Raw genomic sequence first — 27,774 nt, forward strand, 5'->3', positions numbered from 1 at the left:
TTAATTCCATCTGGTCTAACATGTAATTTCTAAGTCCAGTGTTACTTTATTGATTTTCTGTCTGGATGATCTATCCACTGTTGAATCTAGGGTACTGAAGTCCCCTACTATTATAGTATTACTGCCTATTTATCCCTTTAAGGCTGTTAATACGTGAAGAAAGATTTACTGGATACAATCATACTTGTAGAAAATAACAGTGAAGATGTAGTACACTTAATTTTTTGTGGAAAGCCAGTACATCCTTAAGGATGTTAGGAAAAGATCTATACTTCAATGGACTGACTTGTAAAATAAATAAGTACTTAGTGATTATTTTTATGATTGAAAGAAGACCTAGATAGAGTCCAACAGGCTTTGTACATAATTCCAGCTATATTTGCCCTTAAACATCTTAACCAATAAGCCTTAAAGACTCAGCTGTAAAATGGAAACTTCTTGCAGAGTTTTCCACTTGATAACACAATGTAACAATCAGAAATGTTAGCTGAAGGACCTAATGCACGTTATGTCTTACCCCAGAGCATGAGCTCTAAGCTAGTAGATTTTTTCTCTTGCTATAATTGTTTTAATAGTTAAAATAAATCAACAAGCTTAACACTAATCCCAGTCTCTCGCCTTACTACCCCCAGCAATGTGGAGTGGCCTCTTCACTCACTTAACAGAATCTTGGAATAACTTTAAGGGCCTAGATCCAAATTATACAACATGGATGGATATCATGGAGAAGCATGGCTACCGAACACAAAAATTTGGCAAACTGGACTACACTTCAGGACATCACTCCATTAGGTAAAAAAGAAAAAAAATAATGCTAATATGCTATCCTCTGCTATAGCACATACATGTACCCTTTTTGACTTTTATTATTTCTCCACAAAGGTGAAAGTAAATCTCTTAATCCCTTGATTGTATTAATTTGGCTAACACTTTGCCTTTCTTTAATCTTCTTAAAATATTAAAATTGCTAATACACTGGTAATTTTTATTTTCTTAAGCATTAAAGGTCTGTCAAATTTATTTTTGAGTTTTGTTATACAATGTCTACTATGTACTGAATACAATTTATAATCTTTTCTAAAGACTCTAATCTTGCTACTTGCTTTTGTCAGTTATCTCCTGTTGATCTATTATAACTTTTTTTTTTTCATTTTACTATGTCCTCAAAAACAAGGCAGGCAAGCATAGTGAGTAAGAGCAGAAATCTGGAATCAGAATGCCTCTTTGTGAGCTTTAGTTTCTCTGTTTACTACTGACCTCTAATTTCTTTGTTGTGAGGATTAAATGGAATGAGGTCTGCAGGAAAAAAACTAAACACAGCAGGTCTGTGATGGCCATCCTTAGAATGACCCGCTTTCAAGACTGGCCCTTGGTTTATATCCAGTAACTTGAATATCGGGAGTGTTCCATGTATTTCCTGATGAAAATGACTTATTCTGTACCTAAGATGTACAATGTGGTTTATGCTCAATGCTTGCTTTCCCTCTGAGAGTCTGGGAGGCAGAGGGTATCTGCATGATCAGCCCCCAATATCAACTTGGGTACTAATGAGATTCCATAATAGACAATTCTTCACACATATGGTCATGTTTGATACTGGATGAATAAAGTGTGCCCTTTGTGACTCCACCTGGAAACTTGAAACTGGTTTGCTATCAATTTACCCTAAATACTGTTTCCTTTGCTGATTTTGCTTTGTGTCCTTTCACTATAATCATGGCCATGTGTACAACTAAATGCTGTGTCCCATGAATTCTTCTGGTGAACTTGGATATGATCTTCGAAGTCTCCCAACACTTGTGATTCCTGGCATAGAGACATATTAAAGCCTTAGAGCAGGACCTCTTGCCTAACAGGCACTAATTAAGGGTTATGGCAATGGTGGTAGTGAATGATTATGATGCTAATAATTATGGGACCAGAAAAATAAATTGAATAAAAGTAACGGTGAAGATAGTGAGATGAATAGTGTTCCCCAAAACTTCATGTCTAACTGGAACTACAGAATGTGACCTAATTTGGAAATAGATCCTTTTTACAAATGTAATTAGTTAGGGTTCAAAATGAAGTTATCCTGAATTTAAAGTGAGTCTTAAATCTGATGACTAGTGTTCTCATTAGAAAAGAAAAAGACATAGACACACAGAGAAGGCATTGTGAAGACAGAGCAGAGACTGGAGTGATCACAGCTACAGTCTTAATATAACACCCAGTGCTCATTACATCACATGCCCTCCTTAATGCCCATCACCCAGTTACCCCATTCCCCCACCCTCCTCAGATGTATATTTTGAATGCCAGAAACAAGGAAAAAGGAAGAATTCTTCCCATGCTCCCGCAGAAGGAACACTGGCCAGCCAATACCTTGATATCTAATTTCTGGCTTCTAGAACCATGAGATAATTAATTTCTGTTGTTTTAAACCATGCAAACAGCATGGTTTGCAGTAATTTGTTACTGCAGCCCCTGGAAACTTACAGAATGAGTTTTGGGTGAATAGATACTAAAATAATCTAGAATAATTGGAGTATTAGTCTTGCATTTCTGGATAATGTTAAATGTATTTCCTTTTCTGTCTTCCAAAATCTAAAAGATATCAATCCTGCAAACCCAGGAGGGACCCTCACATCTCCTCCCCACCTCTGCATTCTAATCCATCCCCAGATGTTGTCAGTTCTACTTCTAAAATCTCTCTCCGGTTTATTCACTTACCATCTCCACCAAGCCACTAGCCTCTCCTGCATAAAATATTGAGGTGGCCCTCTAAATTTTCTTCTATCTGATCCATTCTCTATAAGCAGATAGAGTGATCTTTTAAAAATATACATCTGAGGAGGGTGGGGGAATGGGGTAATTGGGTGATGGGCATTAAGGAGGGCATGTGATATAATGAGCACTGGGTGTTATATTAAGACTGATGAATCACTGACCTCTACTTCTGAAACTAATAATACACTCTATGTTAATTAACTGAATTTAAATAAAAACAAATAAATTAATTAAGTCACGGAACAGGATGCCTGTGTGGCTCAGCTGATTAAAAAAATTAATGATAGGGGATCCCTGGGTGGCGCAGCGGTTTGGTGCCTGCCTTTGGCCCAGGGCGCGATCCTGGAGACCCGGGATCGAATCCCACGTCGGGCTCCCGGTGCATGGAGCCTGCTTCTCCCTCTGCCTGTGTCTCTGCCTCTCTCTCTCATTCTGTGTGACTATCATAAATAAATAAAAAAAATTAAAAAAAAATTAATGATAGGGACACCTGGGTGGCTCAGCAGTTTAGCGCCACCTTCTGGAGTTTAGCGCCTGATCCTGGAGACCCAGGATCAAGTCCCACATCAGGCTCCCTGCATGGAGCCTGCTTCTCTCTCTGCCTATGTCTCTGCCTCTCTCTCTCTCTGTGTGTCTCTCATGAATAAATACATAAAATCTTTTAATTAATAAACAAACAAATAAATAAATCTATCTTTAAAAAATTAATAATAAAATAAACATCTGATCAAGTGTCTTACCCAATTAAAATCTTTCTGTGGATTTTTTTTCCTCTGTAGGTAGGCTAAAATTCCAAATCTACAAAATGGTTTATAAGACCCTGTATTATCTAGTCCCTGAATACCTCTGGTCTCATTTCATACCACTGTCTCTCTCTCCCTCAGTATGCACCTGGTCTTTCATTTCTTTCACATGCTTTTCACTAGCTCTGGATCACTGCACAAGCTAGTTTTGTGCAAAAAGCTCTTCCCCAACTCTGCCAGTAATGCAGGAGGAAAAAAAAGGGTGGAAGCAAAAGTAGAAGGAGCATAGGCTTTGAGTCCATCAGAACTGTTAAATGCCCAGCTTCCCTGCTTACCATCCTTGCGACCTTGGGCAAGTTACTTGACTTCTCTAAGTGTCAGTGTTCTTACCTGAAAACTGGAATTAATAACACCCACCGTGAGGTGCCTGGTTGCTTCGGTCAGTGGAGCAATGACTCCTGATCTTGGGGTTATGAGTTTGAGCCCCACGTTGGGTATAGAAATTACTTAAAAATAAAAAAAAATCTTAAAAAAATAATACCCACCTCATTGGATGATTAGGAGTTTTAAATCAGTTAATATCAGAGATTATGTAAAAAGATTAAATAAGGTAATATGAAGTACTTAACCAATGCCAGGTGCAGAATAAGCATTCAATCAAGGGGGGGAAATTATTATAAAAATGGCTTAATCAGAATATAGTTTAATGTTTAATAAACCTTTCATTTTCTTTTTTTTTCTTTTCTTAGCAGGGGAAAGGACAGAGGGAAAGGGAGAGAGAGAATCTTAAGCAGATTCTGTACTCAGGGTGGAGCCTGACACAGGGTTTGATCTCATGACCCTGAGATTATGACCTGAGCCAAAATCAAGAGTCAGATGCTTAATGGATTGAGCGACTCAGGTGCCCAAAACCCTTTATTTTTCTAAAGTGTGTTGCACTGGTAATTATTTCATGTAGTTTCACAAGTTTCTCTTTAAAATTCTACTTTTTAGAAAGTAAGCTTAATCCAAAGTAAAATTTATTATTATCCTATCCCATACTATTACCCAGTCTTGTGTTATTTCCTATTGTTTTCTGTTTTCTCAGGCAATTCAGTAATAAAAGGAATCTAAGGTTGAACAGCTCATACTCCCTGTAACTATCATGCTGTGTATGATATGGTTAAATTTTATATGAATTTTATTCATCAGAAATAAGAACTCTGTTTCTCTTTTTCATGCATATTCCCACTGCCAAAATCATGCTGGTGCATTGTAGGCATTAAGTCTTTGAATGAATGGATGAGACAATGACACTGATCTAGCTACTTATTATTTGATAAACATTAATGTTCTGTTTAACCTATGGTTTAAAATCAGTAAAAGGAAAAGAGCTACTTAATGTAGATATCTGGGACATCAGAGATGGTTTTCAGTATAATAATTTCTTGTAGCTAATTTTTATAATCACCAGAGTTTAGAAAATTGAAAAAAGCTCTCAGAACTGTCTGTATTAGTTCTGTTTGAACCCACATAGTTATTTAGCTGACAAATAGGTCAAGGATGCTACTAGTAGCATATCTGCAAAGGTTATATGAATTATAGCACATTGTATTTTAGATTTTTCTGTGCAATTTAAAAAATAGATCTCAGAAAAAAATGTCTCTCAATATCAAACTTAATAGGGGTATTCAGTATTTTGAGAGACTGACTCTCAAAGTCAATAGTTGTTTTTATAACTCTTTGTGCTATCTTTTCCACTGAAATTGGTTGTTTTTGAACCTCCTTGTATTTTCAGCCAGAATTACAAGTTTCATCAGTTTATTACTATAATACTCTGTCTTTTTACTATCAGATTAAACTCTCTTGCCAATATATTCTCAAAATAAAAAACAATGGTTCTCAAACCAGGGCAATTTTGACAAGCCTCCCCACCGCCCCACCGCCCCACCACCCCAAGACATTTAATAAGGACTGGAGGAATGCTGCTGGTATCTAGACGGTAGAGGCCAGGGTTGCTGCTAAACAGTATACAATGCACAGAACAACCCACCTACCATCTGCCCCCACCCCGCCTCCATCCCAAAGCAAAGAATTATCAAGTCCAAGATGTCAATAGTGTAGAGATTGAGAAAACATAATGTAAAGCTAAATATTTCTAAATCCACAAAACCAAAGAGCATGTTAATTTGGAAGTGTAAAGAATTTGGAGGTATTTTATATAGACATTTTAAAAACTAGATTTCTAAGATCAATACAATTTAATAAATAAATTGAGTATTAAGTAAAAGTCCTTAAAATACTAAAAGATGATCCTTATTTAAGTTACAAAAGTATAGTCCAATGTATTTTCTTCAGCCAGTATTTAATTGAGCCAACTATTATGTACCAGACACTATTTTTTAAAGGATAGGAATACAGTAGTGATCAAAACACAAAAATCTCTAAACTCAGGGAACTTACATTCTAATGTCATCAGAAGTCAAGTTAAATAAGCTGCTGTCTTCTCTTTCCTAGCTAAAAATTTGGAAGTTTAAAATCTACAATCAAATCCTCTGTCATCCTACTTCCACTGAAATTAATCTGTTCTCAATCCATGTCACTTCATCATGTTTTCCTGAAGCTGAGTCATACCAGGCAATTTTCACTCCTCTGAAACAAATGAAAAATAAAGGCCTACTTCCAAAATGAGAGAATTGCTTTGGGAAATTCTTAAGCTTGAACCTTTTGGTAAACAGGAAAGTGAAGCAAACTATGAGCTGCTTATACCAGGCTTCCTGTCCCTGTCAGGCCTCCAGACCAGAAGCACAGGCTTTCTCAATAGAATCACAGTGACTCTTGGTATATATCTCATCTATATCTACTATTGTTTTATGATCTAAGATCATATATACCTTTATATTGTTTTTATCCATACCAAAGAGGAGTTTCTTTTCCTTATAATAAAGAAAGGCATCCATTCATTTGGTCATTTTATTTTTTTAAATTTAAAGAAAAAATTTTTAAAGATTTTGTTTATTTATTCATGACAGAGAGAGGCAGAGGGAGAAGCAGGCTCCATGCAGGGAGCCCGACACAGGACTCGATCCCAGGTCCCCAGGGTCATGCCCTGGGCTGAAGGCAGTGCCAAACTGCTGAGCCACCCGGGCTGCCCCCTTTGGTCATTTTAGAAGCTTTTGTAGAACCCACACCGCTACCACCATTCTATTATCACTAATGAAATTCAGTATCTAGAACAGTTTGCATTATTCTTGGTGCATTCTCAGATAATTGAAGATAATGAAAGAGTCTGCTGCTGTTTTAATTATTCCGGTACTCTCATTTCTGATGATTAGCAAATTCTTGGCTGAAGCAGCCCCTGGGGCTACCTGAAGAATGCTGTCTACCATAATTCCTAGATCAGTTTCTTGAGACCTTAGTGGATCTGGAGCCTACAGAGGCTACAATCCTCTGAGCCTCTGAGCCTACAATCTCATTACTATTCTTGGATTTTTTTCCTCATTTAATTACTAAACTTTAATATATTATGTTTAGCTGCCTATAATGAAGTTTATAACTCCTACTTTTGGCCAGTGTTAGCCATTTGTGGAAATTTGTCTCAATCTATTTGAGAAGAGCCTGGAGCTATCTAATAATAGGGAAATTTAACTTTTCAATTTAACATTAGCATTAGCCAGATATGAGCTAGCTGAAGAGACTTGTGGTTTTAAAAAGGAGGTTAAAAAAAGTCTAGATAACTATGGTACAGGGCAAAATATATTGCATTCTGTTTAAAAGAGGAAATGATCACATCCAGATTTTTTTTTCAGGGGATGGGAGTAAAGGCTGTAAAGTACTATATTTAATTTATTCTAAGGTGGTACCTTTTTTTTTTTTTTCACAATTTAAGGTATCTCTGAAATTGCAATGCATCTTACCTAGTGACATTACAAAGTTCTGTTTAGTGTAATTGGCAGTATTTTTCTTAATAGTATATATATATTTTTTAAATAGTATATATAGTTTTAATAGCATTTAGATTTGATGAGCTTTCATAGAGTAGAGCATTACTAAGCTAAAATGGAGAGGAAGGAGAAATTTCCAAACAAAGGTATCCAAGCAGGAAAGTACAAACCTTTTGGAGAACATTGGATAAACCAGAATTACTGTAGGGAAGATGAAAGGTAAATCTTTCACATGTGAGAAGGACTTCAGTAACAGGTTCAAGCAGCTGGCAGAAAATAACCTGCATGTTTCATCTGGTAAGCTGAATTTGAGAATCTCCACAAATTTTTTGTTCTGTAAAAAAAGACAAAAACAAAATAGTAATAATAACAACTTTGGAATGGCTCTGTTTTATTCTTTTCATCCTTGACTATATGTTTTGGTCTCTGGTGAAGTCCCATGATTATTCTACATGAATTTTTTGATTTCATGTAATTTCTTGATTGATCCAATTTGTCATCTATTCAGTCTCCCTGTGTTCCTCTAAATATTTCCAGCCTTCCAGGTGGCTTTTTTAATACCTACATTCTATTGTAGTTAGCCATGAAAAATGGAGAACTTATTTTTACTGTTTTTAATATTATTACATACAAAACATATTTATAATAAAAACTATGAAATATTTAAAATACAAAGTATATTAATATTAATATCTTATATTACATATAATAAGTACTACTACTAATAATAAATTATATCAGTGGCAAAAAAAATCCATGATTTTCATCTTATATACAAATGGATCTATGAATTAAAAAAAGATTCTCTTACTTCTAACCTGAATTTGCTAGAGTTTATTCATTCCACTAAAATACTTTTTTGAGTGTTCATGTATGTGAGAAAGATAGATGACAGCCTTTAAAAAACAGTTTGTGTATTTCTCACAACACTGAGAGAAGAACATTTAATGAAAAGGAGTATGGATTTCTTTCTCCTTTTATAGAATACATTAGGCTGATACTGAAACTTGCAAGGTCATTATCCAGAATTGTAATGTTTTCATTCAGGAGACTTACCTGAGACACATCTAGCTGTTTAAATCCCATCAGAAACAATAATTGTGTATGCGTGTGAGAGAGAGAGAAAAAATCTTAACTATAAACTAATGGTTACAAGGGGGGGGTGTTCAGTGAGATAGGTGAAGAGGATTTTAAGAGTACACTTATCTTGATGAGCACTGAGTAATATATATGGAATATATGGAATTTTTAAATCACTATGTTGTACCCGTGAAACAAATATAACATTGTATATTAACTATACTGGAATAAAAATTAAAATCTATCTTTCTTCTGACAGAAAAAAAAGACAAATTGCTAGAAAATTTAGGAGAAATACTAGGAACTTGAAATTTTTTTAAATTTTTTAATTTTTTTAAATATCTTGTTAATAAGAAAAAATAACCCTTAAAAATAATCAATCTTAGTTTTAAAGAACACATAGGTGACTATTTGATTCTTGTCATTTTTCCCCCCTGGTTTTTGTGTTTGCAAGTCTCAGTAACTCTTTTAATGAGATCTAGTGTAGTGAGCCTGAACATTAACATAATTGAGTCTAAAAATGGTTTTCCATATTGCTTTCTTATATTTATGTTTAGTCAGTTTTTAAAATATTTTTTAGTACCTTATAATACACCTGTCTTTTTGCTTCCTCAGCAACCGTGTTGAAGCATGGACAAGAGATGTTGCTTTCTTACTCAGACAAGAAGGTAGACCTATGATTAATCTTATCCCTAAAAAGACTAAAGTAAGAGTAATGGAAGGAGATTGGAAGAATACAGACAGAGCAGTAAATTGGCTAAGAAAGGAAGCAAGTAATTCCACTCAGCCATTTGTTCTGTACTTGGGATTAAATTTACCACATCCATATCCTTCCCCATCTTCAGGAGAAAATTTTGGATCTTCAACATTTCACACATCTCTTTATTGGCTCAAAAAGGTAAGTATGTTATTATGTGCTCAAAAGTACAAATTAACATTAAAGCTGTATGATGTTGGTACTTGCCCACTGCTTCTTTTAGTATCACTTTTAAAGAAAAATTTGAAAATTCCATATGTTAGCAAATCAAATGTAACCAATAACTGATTGGCAAAAAACAAAGGGGCAATTTTACAAAGATAAAATAAATACTAAAACTCAGCAATCTACTTATGAGTTGAACACATTTGCATATAAATGTGTCTATAAAAAAAAAAGAAAGAAACTCGGGTACCTGGGTGGCTCAGTTGGTTGAGTGTCCAACTCTTGGTTTCAGCTTAGGTCATGGTCCCAGGGTCCTGATATCAAGCCACGGGTGGGATTTTGCACTCAGTGCAGAGTCTACTCAGGATGCTCTCTCTGTCCCTTTGCCCCCCCCCCCCCCAGCTTGTGAGCTCTCTCTGTCTTAAATAAAACCTTGGGAGAAAAAAAGAAACAAACAAAAAGATGGTTCTCTTAAGAATGCAGGCAGTCTCCACTTGACACAGTTCCAGGGTGGCAAAAGTGACTATACAAGCTGAAACTGGGGATCCCTGGGTGGTGCAGTGGTTTGGCGCCTGCCTTTGGCCCAGGGCGCGATCCTGGAGACCCGGGATCGCATCCCATGTCAGGCTCCCGGTGCATGGAGCCTGCTTCTCCCTCTGCCTATGTCTCTGCCTCTCTCTCTGTGTGTGACTATCATAAATAAATTTAAAAAATTAAAAAAAAATTTTCAAGCTGAAACTGTACAAAGAGATATAAATAATCAATTGAGAAAATGACCATTTTTCTAGGACTCTTAAAACCATTTGTCAAAACATTAAATTGCTCTTATTTTGGGTTATAAATGTGTAGGGAAATAGAAAAAAACATTTACGTTTAAACATAAAAACATTTTTTATGTTTTTATGTTTATAAAATGTTTAATGCACTGTAACTGAAAACACTAGAAATATTAAGAATTAAACTGTCTGGCATTTTTGTAAAAAATCAAGAATTTGAACAGTGCTTGCCTTCTCAATGTGTAACAAGATTTGGGGCAAACATCTTCTCTGAGTCTTGGCAGACTGTCCTATCCCTTTCTAAATGTGGTTCACCTTCCAATATTTTACCCTTTGTACTTCCAATGTCATGATATATTTCTCTGAGTTCCTAGGATTTTTTTCCAGTGTCATTTTCTCTAGGATATCTTCATCCTATTGTTTTGCAATGACCTTCCCATTTTTATCAGTGAATGTGTCTCACTAAGTTCCTCTGGCTGCATAACTAGAGTGTATCAAATGATGGCAGTGTCAACATTCCCAGATTGGCAGTTTTTTCTGTAAGTCTAGTTAATGTTTGATTCATATTTTATGTACAGTGTTACTTTTTTATTTCTTTACTGTACATTCATCTTTTAAGATTTATTTATTGATTCATGAAAGACACAAAGAGAGAAGTAAAGACACAGGCAGAGAGAAAAGCAGGCTCCCCACAGGGAGCCCAATGCAGGACTGGATCACAGATCCCGGGATCAAGCACTAAGACAAAGGCAGACGCTCAACCACTGAGCCACCCAGGCATCCCTGTACATTCATCTTTTTTGACCAGTCCCCTCTGTTGATTATCCATTTTTGTAAAATGTCACATGGAGTTATCGCTGGGAGACAAGGAGATAGCAGAACTCCACACGTAGCTATATGTATGCATACTGAATAAAAGATATGCAGTGACCAATCACGGACAGACTTTGAAAAAAATGACATGATTAGTCCCTGATTGGGATACACATCTGTAATATACAAGGATTTGTAGTCTAAAGACCAAGCAGTATTTAAATGTGAAAGTTTGTACTTTATGCGGTAACTCACAGTTAATATACTTTGGTAATTAAAATTTGTGTTGTTGGGGGACTGGTGTTATTTAATTAAACTGTGGTAAATGAAATCCGTGCACATCTGAACCATGCAAATGAAGACTACGTGTGTTTTGAAAGGTATCAACTTAAACTGAATTTAAGTTGCTTTAAAAACTCTAATCAGAGGGACGCCTGGGTGGCTCAGCAGTTGAGCATCTGCCTTTGGTTCAGGGCATGATCCCGAGGTCTGAGGATCAAGTCCCACATCGGGCTCCCTGCATGGAGCCTGCTTCTCCCTCTCCTGTGTCTCCGCCTCTCTCTGTCTCATTAATAAATAAGTGAAATCCTAAAAAAAAAATACCTCTAATCAGAAATTCTGTTTAGTGAATCCTATTTCAAAGGAAATAATATCAAAATTGTAGATACTTCATGTCTTCTAAAAAGTTGTAACTGAAAAAAATAAAAAATAAATAAAAAGTTGTAACTGGTTCTATCTTGAAAGATTAGTACTAGCCTAATCAACTGAAGCAGATATCTTACAAGTAAATAGTAAGTAGATACCTGAGTTTTTTTAGTTACATGACAAAAATAGTATATGACTTAAGCTTAGTGTTGTTTTCACCAAGACTATAAGCATTCATGTGTTTCCAAAAGTTGTACTTGTTCTTAGCAAACATTTGGCTGTCTCACTAGATATTGGCAATTTTACAGGCGAACTATTGGGAACGGAAATCCCAGGTTGTTGATTTTGGAATTTTGAGTCGGTCATACACTATATTAAAAAGCTTGGATACTTTCTGTGGACTAGAATACTGTCTAATATACCTCATGTTTTTCACTGTCATGTAAATTTATAAAAATAATTTTCACAACTGTCTCACTATGTCTACAGATATTAATATACACCTTTCATTGTTACTGGGAATAGCAGTTTGTTCCTAACCATGTATTTATTTGATTTCCTATTTTCTTTACATAACTCATAACTATTTTCTTCTATAATCCTAAGTAATTAAGCATTGTCTAGTTCACCATACATACTTGTTGGAAGAAAAGAATATTACTACCTTGTTTTTCTCTCCTTTTTAGGTTTCTTATGATGCCATCAAAATTCCAAAGTGGTCGCCTCTGTCAGAAATGCACCCTGTAGATTACTACTCTTCTTATACAAAAAACTGCACTGGAAAGTTTACAAAAAAGGAAATTAAAAATATTAGAGCCTTTTATTATGCTATGTGTGCTGAGACAGATGCCATGCTTGGTAGGTGGTATATTTAATATAATAATAAGCGATTAAATGAAAAAAGGTATAATATTTTTCCAACAAATTGGTTGGTGACTTGTATAAACTGCCTCAGATAATGTTTTGTAACAGTTGCTTGATGCTAAAGGCTTGGAATAATCAAAATCCTGACATATAAAAATTGGATAATTTGTACTATTAATTATGGAATAAAAAGCTTTTTTGATCTTAATAATTCATAAATGCTCAGATCTTTTCATAGATAAAGACAGGATCGTAGAAGGCTATTTATTACCTGCTTGACACAAAACTTTTTACCTGCTTTAAACAGGAATCAGTATTTAACCAAACACAGGTATATATGTAACACATGAGAATTTTGTGATTTTTCCCAGACTTGAAATAATTAGATAACAAAACCATTCTTCCCAGACCCTTTAGAGAAGGGTTTAACTAAACCTAACATCAGTTTCCCCATGTGTATTCTGGTCCAGAATCATATTGAATTTCCTTCCCTAGTTTAGCTCAAAACCCTATGTGCTCCCAGAAGAGGACAGTCAAGAAAGCGTTTTTCCTATTCACTTGTAGAGTTAATGGCAGTTTCCAGTTTAGATTGGAAGACCCCCTGTTTTTAAAAAAAAATCCATTTTTCTAACAAGTTGTTTTCATATTTTGCTATAATTTGGAGCAAATTGCATTAATAAAGTATGGAAAGTACCTCTTCTATACAAAGTAAATTTTGAGAGTGAACAAGTGATGGGCTATTTCTTAAAAAGCATTCATTGGGCAAAAATAGAAAAGTATAAAGCAGAAAGCAAAAAATATATATGGATAAATTATTTTACCAAGTATGATATGAATTAAAAGTCCTAAGGAGGGGCACCTGGGTGGCTCAATCCTTTAAGCACCTCTCTTTGGCTGGCTCAGGTCGTGATCTCAGGGTCCTGGGACCAAGCCCCACGTTGGACTCCCTACTCAGCAGGGAGCCTGCTTCTCCCTCTTCCTCTGCTTGCTCCTCCCCCTGCTTGTGCTGTCTCTATCAAATAAATCAACAAAATCTTAAAAAAAAAAAAAAAAAGCCCTAAGGATTTTCCAAATACTCAATCTTAAATGCAAATGAGATTTTAAAGTAAATTTCTTTAATCCTAAATCCACACAAAGGTTGAACTGCTTTTCATATTTTCTGATGTTGGTGAATATTCACCCACTTGCACTCTGGAAATCACTTTGAAAGTTTGCAGCTACCATTCATCTGTATCTACTAAGGTGAAATACTATATATACATAATGTTGCTTCAGGAGTGTGGGAATACCTCTTAAAGTTTCTTAGAGAAAATATGCAGCAGATCACTTCAACTTACAAAGTTTATGAAATATGTCATATCTTGTCATAGCCACACTAGTCTGGTCACCAAATAGTGTATTTTTACTGTTCACTGTGTTTGCTCAACAAATATTGAACGCCTACTAGCTAGCTATCAGGCATTATTTGGGGCTCTGGTGATGCTAATTGAATATTATGAAGAAATCACACTTTAATTAAAAACACTTAGCTCTTATTGCTCCACCTCAGAGCCTTTATATTTGCTTTTCCCTCTGCCTGGGATGCTCTTCCCTTTGCTTTTTTACATTATTTTGTCTATTTACTTGTTTACTGTCTGCTTCCCTTGAACGAGGGGAGCCTTGTGAGGGCAGGGACTTTGGTCTTATTCAAGATTGCATCTTAAGTACCTAGCTTTGCATCCGTGGTGCCTAGAACACAGTATGCACTCAGCAAACATGTACTGAATGAGTATAAACACCAGCCTTTGTAACACATTGTTGGAATTCCAGCAGAACACAAGTTGTAGAGGCCTTAAAGGACAGCCATTCAGTCCGCCTGGAGGAGCAGGCAATGTTTCACCAGGGAAATAATGCCTGAGCCAGGTCATAAAAGAAGAATGGGAATCTGTCACATAGAAGGTGGGGGGAAAGGCATTCAACACCAAAGAAAGAAGAGAGTGTACAGAGGCAAGATAGTCTAACCTTATTATTACTAGTTCAGGGAGTCTAAGTAGTTTAGGACTATGGAAGATAAAGGTCTAGGGGGCAGTTGAGGCTGCTGAGCTTGCTAAAGAATTAGACAATGGGAAGTTTTGAAAAAGTTCTAAGCTGGGATATGACATGATCAGATATTTTAGAAAGACAGCCCCCCAAGTGGTATCAGAGTTAGGGAAGCGGTATGGACGGGGGCAAGAAGACCAATTAGGAAGCTGTTATAGTTGCCCAGTTGAAAGATCCTGATGGTCTATACTCTGTAAATAACTCCATAGAACCATGGGTCTCAGCGACTGGACCTCAAAATCAGCTGTAGGTTTTGTTAATAATATAGTCCCCTGTAGGCCAGATTCAGGAACTGCCAAAAGGGATGACTCTTCTCTGTAGACTGTGCCTTACTGATTCAATGAAGAGGATACTAAGAGACAGGAACTAGTCAGAGAAATATTACTGTCCAGGTATGCCCTATCCAAGAATATGGTAAATCTAATCTGTCAGTTGGGGATTTGGAAGAAAGAGGAGCAGGGAGGAAGAGTTCTGACCCCCATGGAGCAGAAACTGTGGGTTGGTGGCAATATCAGCCCCTTCTTTGTCTGAGACATAGTGCAGTGCTGACATCTAGAGTTGTCTTTCTTTTTTCATTTAAATCACCACAGGGAAAAAAGTTTTCCCCCAAGCTCTGAGAGGAACACAGAAACCAAGCCAGCATGATCTCCAAATAAAGAAATTTATCCTCTCAGTACTGTATTTTCTTCTTCCTCTCCTGTCAGGTGAGGAGCAGACACATGAAACTTGGCCTAATGTACTTGAGAACACTAGATAACATTCAGATGTTAAGAAGCATCCTCTTGCAAAGTAGGGTTGTTACAAGCTTACTGTGATAGAACACAAACTAAAAGCTAATTAAGATTTGTCTTGATTTGTATCTTAGGAGAAATTATTTTAGCTCTTCGCCAGTTAGATCTTCTTCAGAACACTATTGTCATATACACCTCAGACCATGGAGAGCTAGCCATGGAACATCGTCAGTTTTATAAAATGAGTATGTATGAAGCTAGCGCCCACATTCCACTCCTGATGATGGGACCAGGAATTAAGGCCAACCTACAAGTATCAAATGTGGTTTCTCTTGTGGATATTTACCCTACCATGCTTGGTAAGTAACACAATTCGGTAAATACTTATTTGTAATAATGTTGGAAAATGAATAAGCAAAGTAGTCAGAGGTTTGCCAACTTGTTCATAACCTTGAACAATTCTTTTAACTATGAGTCAAATCTACATCTGAAAAATGAGGCTAATACTCAAGTTCTGTAGCCTTCATATACTACAGTCATTTTTCCCTTCAAAAGATTCACAACTAAGGACATGACTGTATACAGTAAGCCACTGAAAATACTCAGGTTCGTAACTTCATAGATTTGATTTGTGTATCACGTGATTCTCTACTACCATCTCTCAAAAGTGTAATTTCCTTTTGGATTATTCCATCCATTTTGAAACTAATCATTTGTACAGTTTTAGAAAAGTATGAAAGTGTTTCTCCTCAGAATCTTTAGATTGTTCTGTGCTAAGTACTTTACTAGCTTCTTAATGTCTATATGCATAACCATAGGTCTAGGATGGCAATATTTGGGTAGGGGTAGTTAACAGTTTTTGTTGCAGGTAATAGAATCACACCATCAGCAAATTCAGATGAAATTACATAGAAATATTAGTCTCTATCTAATTTAGCAGACTACTTTAAATTCAGTAACATTTAACTACTGAAATTCTTCTAAGGCACCCCCAGTTGCAAAAAGTACCACCTATTTATAAATAGATTTTGCTGAAAGAAAAAGATAGCACAGCATAAGATATGGATATTTAATATATGTATACCAAAGAGTGAAAGAAACATGTATTTGAAAACCAAAGAGGTAAGAAAGTTCCTTTTTATCTCCTTCCTTCTGCTACAAGGACTTTCCTTCATTTAACTAAAGACTATTCCAGGGTCTTAAAATTCTTTATGGTTAATTTTTTTCAGTGCCTTTTCCCTTTTTCTTTTATTTTACATCACCTCTTGTGTATTTGATCACACTTCTTTGTCATTCTTTTGCCTGATGATATTTTTAACCTCTTCAGTTTCCTCATTGTCATTTGCTGGTTCCCCTATATCCCAAAGCAATTATCACACTTAGCTGTATCTCTGACACTTTCAGGCTCCATCAATTTTCAGGCAATCCCTATTACTTCCTCATTTCTGTGTTGATAAGAAGGGTATGCATGATTATGTGAGTTTGTGTCTCTCTTATTGTCACCTTTATAATCTTAGAACAGGTGCTTCCGGACAGTGGCATCTCTTTACAGTTTCCTCTCCAAGTTTTTCCTCCTGTAGAAGTCTTCCCACTCCATTGCCAAGTTTGCTGAACTTTTTTTTTTTTTTAGCCCTGTTCTGTTTTCTTGAAGGACAGTGACCAAAACTGCAAACGATCATCAAAGGTTGGGATGATTCTTTTTCAGTATTCCCTCAATATGAAATCATAGTGATATTTGTCATTTTGTCTTTCTGACTATAGCAGCTCAACTGACCATTATGTACAATGATAGAGTGAGTCCTACTCTATCTATGCTTAGTTGGCCTATCACCTAATATGATTAACATGTACTGTTTGAGTCATTTTTTTTAAAGGATTTTATTTATTTATGAGAGACACAGAGAGAGAGGCAGAGACACAGGCAGAGAGAGAAGCAGGCTCCCCACAAGGAGCCCGATGTGGGACTCAATCCCAGATCCTGGGATCACACCCTGAGCCAAAGGCAGACACTCAACCATTGAGCCGCCCAGTGTCCCAAGTCATTTTTTTTAAACACTGTTTTACATTTGCCAACAATGCAGATTTTCTACTCTATAATTTTGATTCACCATTAACACTACTTGCCATTTTATACATCATAAAAGCTAAAAGGCATCTGCAAGACTTTACAATGAAAAGTTTCACAATGTATTTAGCTAATAGATTATATAAGAAAACACTAAAGTTGGTTAGAATGAGGGAATTTATTACCCATCTAGGGGAACACCTACCTATCCTATGCCTACTTTGTTATATGACAATTAAACATTTCATTTGCCAAAATTAAACATTCCCAGAAACTCCTCCCATTCTTTCTCTACTCTTCTGGAAATTATGTAGCTTCTCTCCAAATTCTTTTCTCTGCAATTTGTTAATTATTACAATTTACTAAAACTCACAGTTCTATGTAGATTTTTGCATTTCTTTATCTTTCACTGATTCTTCATAATAGATTCCTTCTGAGTCATATTGCCCTACAGGATACATTAACAACATTTAGGTCATGTGTTGATTAGATCTGCCTAACTAGAGTAAAGGAAATTAAGCCAAAATTCAGTGTCTCTCTAATTCTGAACTGGAAATTAGCATCTTTAGGCTTTGCACAGTTTGTAGTATGTTTGATTGGAAATATTTTTATCACCAAAAGGGAAGAGTTACATTTATGGGGTTGGGGCAGAAAAGAGAGTATCTGTGCATGGGTCCTTTTATATAAAACACTGAAACATTCTACTGACCAGATGTTAACCAGAGATAGGGTAGAAAGAGAATGATGGAGGGGTGCAGCAAGAATCTTATGTTGGAGCCAGGAAACAACACAGCAACATTATCATTTATCTAAAATTAATCTTTTTGCAAATAATAAAGGCTTACTGTTAATAGAGCTCTTACAAATCCACAGAAAAAAGAGAAATACCCTAAAAAAATGACTGAAAGATATAAACAAATAATTCACAAGAGAAGATACACAAATGGCCAAGATATTTTAAAGATTCAAACTCAGTAGTCAGAAAAATATTCAACATAAGATACTAATTTTCTTTCACATATAGAATTTGCAAATATTAAAAAGAATTAGAAAAGCTTATATTGGAAATAGGCCTTTTATTCTGCTTCTAGGAGTATAAACTGGCAAGGTTTTTGGGATGCAATGTAACATTATGTTCCAAATCACTCAGAAATATGTACACTTTTTGAACTAGAAATTCTAACTTTATAAAATAACCTATAGATATATATAAAGATTAATCTCCATGGATATTTATTATAGTATTATATTAAGTTAAAGAATTAAAAAAATTTAAAAAAAAGAATAAGAAACAGTACGAATGCTAAGTAGTAACAGAATGGATAAAAAATACTCAATTTTGAATGGTGAAATGATCTGTAAAAATGGCCCCCCTAAATTATTGAAAAGAAAATGTAGGTTTTAAACTGTATAAATGGGGGGGGGTTATTTACTGAGATAGGTTGTATGGAATTTATTGTCCAAATCAGAACATTTTTTTAGACTGTTAACAATTATACCAGGATTAAAGGCATAAACAGTCTACTGCCTCGTTGAACACTCTCACCAGCCAACAAGGCAACATTGTTCTCATAGTCTATGTGTTATCTGATGTTTCATTCAACCTTTTAAAATGAAATTTTTCAGTACTGAAGAGTTTAAAGCTACTTCAGTGAAGATTAACTCAAAAATTAGACCTGTAGGACAGTACATTCTATTTCACCTCTGCTTAATAAATAACATATACAGATTATAACATATTTACAACAGACTTTTTATTTTGTGATTCTTCTAACCAATTAGGAGTTTATAACAGATATAAAACATAATTTATTCTCAGATTCTAAAGGCCTTTTCTTTATTAGCTTAGCCATTGCTGTATTATTTTGTATGAATCTAAATTACACACCGAGTATGGGATTAAATGTCTTAGATCAAAGCCTCAAGTCAGACCTCCTCTTCTCTTAAGTCCTATGGATCTTATAAATATATAAAAGATGGTGATTGAAAACACCTCAAATAAAAGGACATTAAATAGGAAAAACCAATTGGGATTACTGCTTTAATAAATCTACCTTATTATGAAGCGCCCGTTCAAATTTAAGAGGCTGCAATGCTTTTAATAAAAAGTCTGAATTTACAAATAGTTTTTAAAAGGTATTTTAACTATACCTAAAACATATTGCATAGTATGTTAACTAGCTGGAATTAAAATAAAAACTTGGGAAAAAAATGTAAAAGGTATTTTAAGAGTTTTTCCCTTCCTATAAAATGATATTTTATGATAAAGTAGAAAGGGTTATTCTTAGTCTGTTTATCTTAGCAGGTACTTTATGGTATACTATCACATAACCATTTTCTTTTTTTTTTTTTTTTTACATTACCATTTTCTAATGCAGAAAAGTACTATTTTTGTGAACTGGAATTCTTTACCATTAAAGTTGATATCATTTTAGAGATTATTCTTTAAAAATTACTCCCCCATATATTTTCTTTTCTAATAACCTATTATTAGCATCTTTTGGCTCAGGTAGAAATAAAGGTAGTCTCGCTTTAAAATTGTTTTGATTTTCTCATTTAAACTTATTTTCATGTGAATTTTTTTCTTTTAATAGTTGATCTTTTTTGTAAGACACCGCCTTCCTCTAACATAAAAAATAAATCCATATTTTTTGCATTGTGAAAATGTAATTATATAAAAATGCAGTTGTGTTTAAAAGAACACTTAATTGTGAAGGATTCATGTTGCAAAACCCTTCCTGTCACAAGATCTTAGTGGAGGGTTGGGAGAAGCATTCTACACAGATGATTTTGTTATTATTTAAAAAATACTGCGAATTTGAGTAACGATAGTAAAGCAAGACTTGTGTTGGCAGTACTGAAGAATCCAGAGATCTTGGAGCCAGACTGCCTAAATTCAAATCCCTTCTTCAGTTTTGGCCTCGGGCGAGTTACTTAAAATCTCTGGCCTTCATTTTTTTTTTTAAATCAATAACATGTAAATAATAGTGGCTATTGCAAAGCTTAGAATAAAAACTGGGACATGGCAAACAATTAAATGTTAGGCATTATCATCATCATTTTTATTCTTTGGAATGCCCTAAAACATCTACATAGTTTGCATCACTGCCATACCAGTGTAATCTTTTATCCACTTGTATGGTCAGGAAGAAATATAGTCTTATCTCTCTTCAGGAAACCATCATATATATCCAGGTCTGCCTTTTTCCTGGTAATTATAAAATTATAATTATAATTATATTATTATAATTATTATATATTTATAATATATAATTTATATAAATTTTAAATTTTATTTAAATTTAAATTTTATTATAATTATTTATAATTATAAAGGTAAAATTATTTGCAAAAAGAGTTTTGGCCTCGGGCGAGTTACTTAAAATCTCTGGCCTTCATTTTTTTTTTAAATCAATAACATGTAAATAATAGTGGCTATTGCAAAGCTTAGAACAAAAACTGGGACATGGCAAACAATTAAATGTTAGGCATTATCATCATCATTTTTATTCTTTGGAATGCCCTAAAACATCTATATAGTTTGCATCACTGCCATACCAGTGTAATCTTTTATCCACTTGTATGGTCAGGAAGAAATATAGTCTTATCTCTCTTCAGGAAACCATCATATATATCCAGGTCTGCCTTTTTCCCCATTTGTTTTAAATTCAAGACACTTTTATTAAGAATACTGCAGTTACTTTTAATCTTTGCCTCTACTACCAAGACGAAACTTACTTAAAACAGAATTTATAATGACAAACGTGCCAGAAGAAAAAACATACGAAAAATGGTTTTAAACAAAGATCAAAGAGCTTTTTGAAATGCAGTTTAAGCTAAGGGGCTTTTTAGGAAATCACTGATAAACATATGAGAAGTGAATACCCAGTTTCCTGAGGCAAAGAAAGTTAATAAATAAGTATTTACTAAATACTGTGGATATTTGACATGGGTTTTATTCTTCATCAGTTTATAAAGGTATATTATACAGCTACTACGAGACTGGAAACAGGCCTCGGTTCTCTCCTGCCTGGCCCTGGTGCAGCACCTTCCCGGCACCGAGCTGCTGCTCAGACCACTTTGGGTCAGTTCACTCTGTGGTAGTTAGCACCAGTCCTGCTCCACCTCACAGTCCTCTACTGGTTTCCCTCTCACAAAGAGTAAAATTCAAAATCTCTCTTTGGACCTGGGGTTCCAGCATGATCTCTAAGTCCTCTTTAACAGTTTCCCCACTCACCTACTCAGCTCCAGCCAATCAGGGATCCTTGGTGTCCGGGGAACATACTAAGCAGGTTCCTGCCTCAGGGTCTGCACCTTGCTATTCCCTGGGAGGGGGGATGCCCTTCCCCCAGATACCTACAGGATTCACCCTAGCCCTTCCTCAGGTTTGGCTTTTTTTTTTTTTTAAGATTTTATTTATTTATTCATGAGAGACACAGAGAAAGAAAGAGAGGCAGAGACACAGGCAGAGAGAGAACCAGGCTCCATGCAGGGAGCCCAATGCAGGACTCGATTCTGTGACTGCAGGATCACGCCCTGGGGTAAAGGCAGGTGCCAAACCTCTGGGCCACCCAGGGATCCCCTCCCCGGGGGTTTAAATGTCACCTCCTCAGAGAGGCCCTCCCTGAATACACTATATAAAACAGCAGGACCTGGACACAGACTCGCCATCATTCTCTGTCCCCCTTACCCTGCTTTATTTTTCTTCATTGCACTTAGCACCATCTGACATGTCTGTCTGTCTATCTCCCCACATTAGAATGTAAGCTCTAGGAGAGCTTATCTGCCTTGTCCACATTGTTTCCTCACACCTGGAACAGCACCTAGGTTGTTGAATTAAAATTTAAAAATACTTAAATGTACTCTTAGCCCAGTTTATTGCTGACTTTCCATATAAACACAGGAGAACCATGTAAATTTTCTTAGCGTTCCAAACTTCTTTAGGAAAATTAGGCTAAGAATAGATCTAAAATAAGGTATTTCTAAATATCAAAAGTTATTAAAATGCTGACTACCGGAACTTCCCAGTCCTGGGTATATGCCGGTTGGTCCCTGATTTTCCAGTCATCGCTGAAGGCCTCCTCTCTCCCTTCCTCCTCTCTTCCTTCCTAGCTAGTGGTGCCACCTGACGGCTGCCAGGCAGCCAGGCCTGACCAGGCCTGTTCCCCTGCTACCTGCATTCCTTAGGGTAGACCTCACTAGTAGCCTAAGGTCTTGTGGCTCACGTGAGCTTTATCTTGGGCAGTCCCTTTCTCTCAGGCTCCTCCTCTTTAATGTCTTTGCTACTTTTTGTTTTTAACCAGTTTGCTTGCTCACGCTCCCTTGTTTTCTTTTCTTCTTTCTCCAAAAAAGGTCTGTGATTATGATTGGTTAGGAAAAGATTAGCACTATAATATGCCCCCTTCCGAGGAAATGGGAGGATACAGATTTTTAAATTACATGTCAAACATGTACCTTCAGAAGATTTATAGAGGTCTTTGTCTACTTTTTATTCTCCTTTAATTAACCTATTTTTCTTCAGATACTTACAGCCAAGTTAATTTTCCTGTTCAATTTTGTTTAACTCCTAGCTAGCATTGCCGATATATTACTTCCTATTTTTTACTGGAAATACTTAGTTGTACCTATAAAACATGGAACATGGAAACCAGAAAAGAGGTGGAAAGGCAACTGCCTGCTCATTTTGGAACTAGCCCAAGTACATAGGAAGGATACAGATATTCCTAACTACAGGAAGAAGATTGTTTGAGTTCCAAATACCTTAAAAGCAATTTTTAAAAAATACCTCTTTTTAAGTTAGACATTCCTCATGCTATTGTTTTATAAGTTTATATTTGATAAGGGGAAAATAAATTATTTTTCCCTAAATTGGTATAAGCCAAGATTTCCAACATATGTTCTGCAAAATACTAGCCCCTCAAGATGCTACTTGAGGGTAAAAATGTTACGTCATCAAATAACTTTGGAACACATAGCATACCACACTTAAAGGTTTATAGTATACATCAGCAATAAATTTATGTCTACAATAAATTTACCTACTTAATTTTAATCATTGTTTGCAAACATAGAGGACTATTAAACCCTTTGTTTTTTTTTAAGATTTTATTTATTTATTCATGAGAGACACAGAGAGAGAGAGAGAGGCAGAGACACAGGCAGAGGGAGAAGCAGGCTCCATGCAGGGAGCCCAATGGGGGACTTGATCCTAGGTCTCCAGGATCAGGCCCCAGGCTGAAGGTGGCGCTAAACTGCTGAGCCACTGGGGCTGCCCTAAACCCTTTTTTAATATAGATCTTATATCTTAATATCTGGCAGAACTGATGTGAGAACCAACGGTAATTATTTATCATTCAGAAATAAAAGACTGATCAATATCTGTTAAGGATTTCCTGTCAGGCACTGGGTCTCAGAATTTTACATAAATTATACTTAAACCTTAAATAAGCCTATGAAGTACAGGTATGATTATTATTCATCCTTTGTAGATGAGGAGCCTGAGGTTCAGAGAGGTTAATATCACACCCAAGGTCACAAGGCTGGTGCAGTAAGCATTTGGTTTTTTGTTTGTTTTTTAAAAGATATTATTTATTTATTCATGAGAGACATAGGCAGAGGGAGAAGCAGGCTCCATGGAGGGAGCCCTATGTGGGACTCAAATCCCAGAACTCCAGGATATGACCTAAGCCGAACACAGATGCTTAACCGCTGAGCCACCCAGGCGTCCCATTGTGCGGTAAGCATCTGGATGTAGGCAGGTCTACTTACAAAATCTGTATGTGGTCTTTGGTCTCCACAACCTCTAAGGATGTCATTTATGAGTGTTTCAATTAATGAAGGAGTAAGTTATTTAAAAATATTGTGTTATTTTGTCACATAGATATTGCTGGAGCTCCTCTGCCTCAGAACCTGAGTGGATACTCTTTGTTGCCATTATCATCAGAAATGTTTGGGAATGAACATAAATTAAAAAACCTACATCCACCCTGGATTCTGAGTGAATTCCATGGATGCAACGTGAATGCTTCTACCTACATGCTTCGGACTAACCAATGGAAATATATAGCCTACTCTGATGGTACTTCAGTGTTGCCTCAACTCTTTGGTAAATCTGTTGACATATTTTTTAAGTGCAGTATTATATGTAATGAGCTGACCTCCATAGTGTTGCTCAAGAGATCCAGTCATCATTGGTTAAATAAATAAATACCTGCTGCTTCTCCTGCCAGGACATCTACAAAAGGTTTTCCACATGAGGTGCAGCTTCTTTGCAAATCATCTGAATTCCAGAGCAAGTGTCCTAAGGCTTTTGATCAGGGTCTCAAGACTGAAACAAAGGTTTTCTTTGATCCAGGGTGTCCTCTAATATTCATGGTTATCTTTCCCAAACAGTAATCAACACCCTCTCTTTATACCTTGGTTTCAGCTGTTCTGGAGATTAATCTCTTTATCTTGTAAAGCCTGACATTCGACATATATTATTTAAGAGGACACCATTATCCTCATTTTATAGAGATTAGGGGTCAAAGGGATTCAAATACCTGTGCAAGATCTCAGTTAAGTGGCAGAACTGGTCTAACTTCAGGTCTAACTTCAAAATCCATGTTCCTTCCACTCCACAAAGATGCCCGCTAGCTAAACTTCTCTTTGAATTAATTTTTTTTTAATTTTTAAAGATTTATTTATTTATTTTGGAGAGACTTATGCATGCACAGTGGGGAGGGGCAGAGGGAAAGAGAGAATCTCAAGCGGACTCCCCACTGAGTACAAAGCCCAACCCGGGGCTGGATCGCAGGACCTTAAGATAACCTGAGACAAAATCAAGAGTCAGATGCTTAACCAACTAAGCCACTCAGGCACCTCTCTATGAGTTAATTTCATTTATTTTTTTTAAAGATTTTATTTATTTATTTGAGATAGAGTGAGTGAAAGACAGAGCATGAGCAGGGAGGAGGCAGGAGAAAGAGAGTGAGTAGCAGGCTCCCCACCAAGCAGGGAGCCCAATGTGGGGCTTGATCCCAAGACTCCAGAATCATGACCTGAGCCAGAGGCAGATGCTTAAGAGACTGAGCCACCCAGGCACCCTTATGAGTTAATTTTAAAGCAACATTATTAAATTCAGGTTTTACTTATCCTTTGCTCTAATCTCATAAAATATGCCCTTGTTAACATTCATTTCTCCCTAGGTTTCCTCTCTAGTTAGAAATGTCAAAATTATTAACTCTAAATAATTCTTTAGGGACTAAGCTGATTGACCTTGACACCCCCTCCCCCTTAATTCTAAGAGCAGGAAATTCTTGGCTTCAAAAGGAAGTCCTTAAATTTTCATCTTGATGTATAACGGGCATCTCTTGGTCATTCATTGCACATGTTCTACAAAACAGATGTGACTGTCAAAGGATCAGTGGATGAGCCTGTCTTTCCTGTATTCTGGGGTTTATCCACGGACTGCCCTTTCCCCCAAGAGGTGACTTCCCCATGTGAAGTCCTCTAACAAAGTCATAAATGTCTTCAGGGCTCTTCTGGCAAATACACTACATAGGCCCACAGAGGTTTTTCCCTCAACATGTAATATGAATTTATTATCTTAAGTAAATTGTCATAAGGTCTTTGATTTGCTATTTTTCCAATTAGATTGACAGGCAATTATATTTTGTCTTCCTTTTACCTAGGTAAAAAAGGTGTTTATATTTTGAAGTATTTATCATTATTTTCTTGGTGATAGCAATTGAGATATTCTTATTTCCATGGCTGTTTGCTCAAATGGACAGTATTGATGAATTGAACTTTCAAAAATCCAAGACAAGATACAAAAATATATAGAAAACTATGAGTAGGTAAAGTTGCAAGAATATGACTTGACTATGTAAAGAATTATTGCAACTTGAAAAGTTTGGGGCTGTTGAAATGGGACAATATGAGCATTACTATTTTTTTCTCTGTATGTCAAAGTAGGTAGAGCATCAAAGCCAGGAAGGATTAGGACTAAGCCAGCTCACTAGTGATAAGAATCCATGTATTTCTGTCGTCTAGAAATGGATAAGAAAAAAAAAAAAGAGATAGCAGGATGATGGTAGGAAGGTAATTTGGACATACATGTAGAGGAGTGTTTATTTTTTTATTTTTTAAAAATATATTTATTTATTCATGAGAGACACAGAGAGAGAAAGAGAGAGAGAGAGAGGCAGAGACACAGGGAGAGGGAGAAGCAGGCTCCATGCAGGGAGCCCGACGTGGGACTTGATCCTGGGTCTCCAGAATCACCCTGGACTGAAAGGACTGAGCCACCCCGGCTGCCCTAGAGGAGTGTTTAACCTTTGGTATAATATTTTACCATTTATACTGTCCTTCATCTTATTATGCTAAGAGGAACTGAAAATGAAAATAAGCTCAAATATATTATGTCACAGAGTAATGACATTCTAAAAAACGTTTCTGTATCAGATAAATATTTTGACAGCTATTTAATTTTTTCTTGCAGATCTTTCCTCAGATCCAGATGAACTAACAAATATTGCTACAAAGTTTCCAGAAGTCACATATTCTTTAGATCAGAAGCTTCGTTCCATTATAAACTACCCTAAGGTTTCTGCTTCTGTCCACCAATACAATAAAGAGCAGTTTATCAAGTGGAAACAAAGCGTAGGGCAAAACTACTCAAATGTTATAGCAAACCTCAGGTGGCATCAGGACTGGTTGAAAGAACCAAGGAAGTATGAAAGTGCAATTAATCAGTGGCTTAAAACCCGTCTCTAATCCTAAAAAAATCTGAACAGAAGTTAGAAAATAATGTCCTAGAGCAACATATAGAGATATATGCTAAGAGATCATGATTAGCTTTTATATGTGTTTTAATAATTACTGATTTTTACTTAAAGAATGTATTCTATTTCAAAATTAATCATTACAAAATTACATATTTTCAAAAATGATTATTCTCAAGACCTCATTCTTGCTAACTTTTAACAACTTAATGGAAGTAATAAAAGGATGGAAGCAAATAGTATAAAGTTATGTTCCTCTGAATAATATGGAATATAGACAATTTTAACAATTATCATATGATTTATGAGCCGTAAAATAGTTACTTGTATTTGATGGTGTGATGAGTTATTTGCATCTGATGGGACATAAATCATTTGGATGTATTTGATGGGAGTATTTAGAGTATTTGATGGGACACAGATTCTGGATATGGCTGACGTTATTACTGTTTTTTTTTTAAATAGGTAATATATGCACAAGGTACAAGTTTCAAAAGGTACAAAAGAGTTAATAATGATCATGAAGTCTCCCTACTTTCCCAGTTCCCCTTCTTGGGGCAACTGTAACCAGCTTCCTAAGGATCCCTTTAGAGGCACACT

General features: G+C 35.9%; 1 protein-coding gene across 1 annotated transcript in view; it reads left to right on the forward strand.

Annotated features, from left to right (window-relative positions):
- ARSK (arylsulfatase family member K) overlaps window positions 1-27,342 on the forward strand; it is a 35,431-nt gene extending 8,089 nt beyond the window's left edge. The window contains exons 3-8 of the mRNA XM_055312881.1: window positions 633-792; window positions 9,131-9,413; window positions 12,358-12,529; window positions 15,480-15,704; window positions 24,291-24,515; window positions 26,892-27,342. Coding sequence (XP_055168856.1) covers window positions 633-792; window positions 9,131-9,413; window positions 12,358-12,529; window positions 15,480-15,704; window positions 24,291-24,515; window positions 26,892-27,166 — 1,340 coding nt within the window. The 3' untranslated portion in view covers window positions 27,167-27,342. The remainder of the gene's footprint in view (window positions 1-632; window positions 793-9,130; window positions 9,414-12,357; window positions 12,530-15,479; window positions 15,705-24,290; window positions 24,516-26,891) is intronic.
- Window positions 27,343-27,774: the final 432 nt, after the last annotated feature.

The sequence above is a fragment of the Nyctereutes procyonoides genome, unplaced genomic scaffold (assembly GCF_905146905.1).
Source record: "Nyctereutes procyonoides isolate TBG_1078 unplaced genomic scaffold, NYPRO_anot_genome, whole genome shotgun sequence".
Lineage (NCBI taxonomy): Eukaryota > Metazoa > Chordata > Mammalia > Carnivora > Canidae > Nyctereutes > Nyctereutes procyonoides.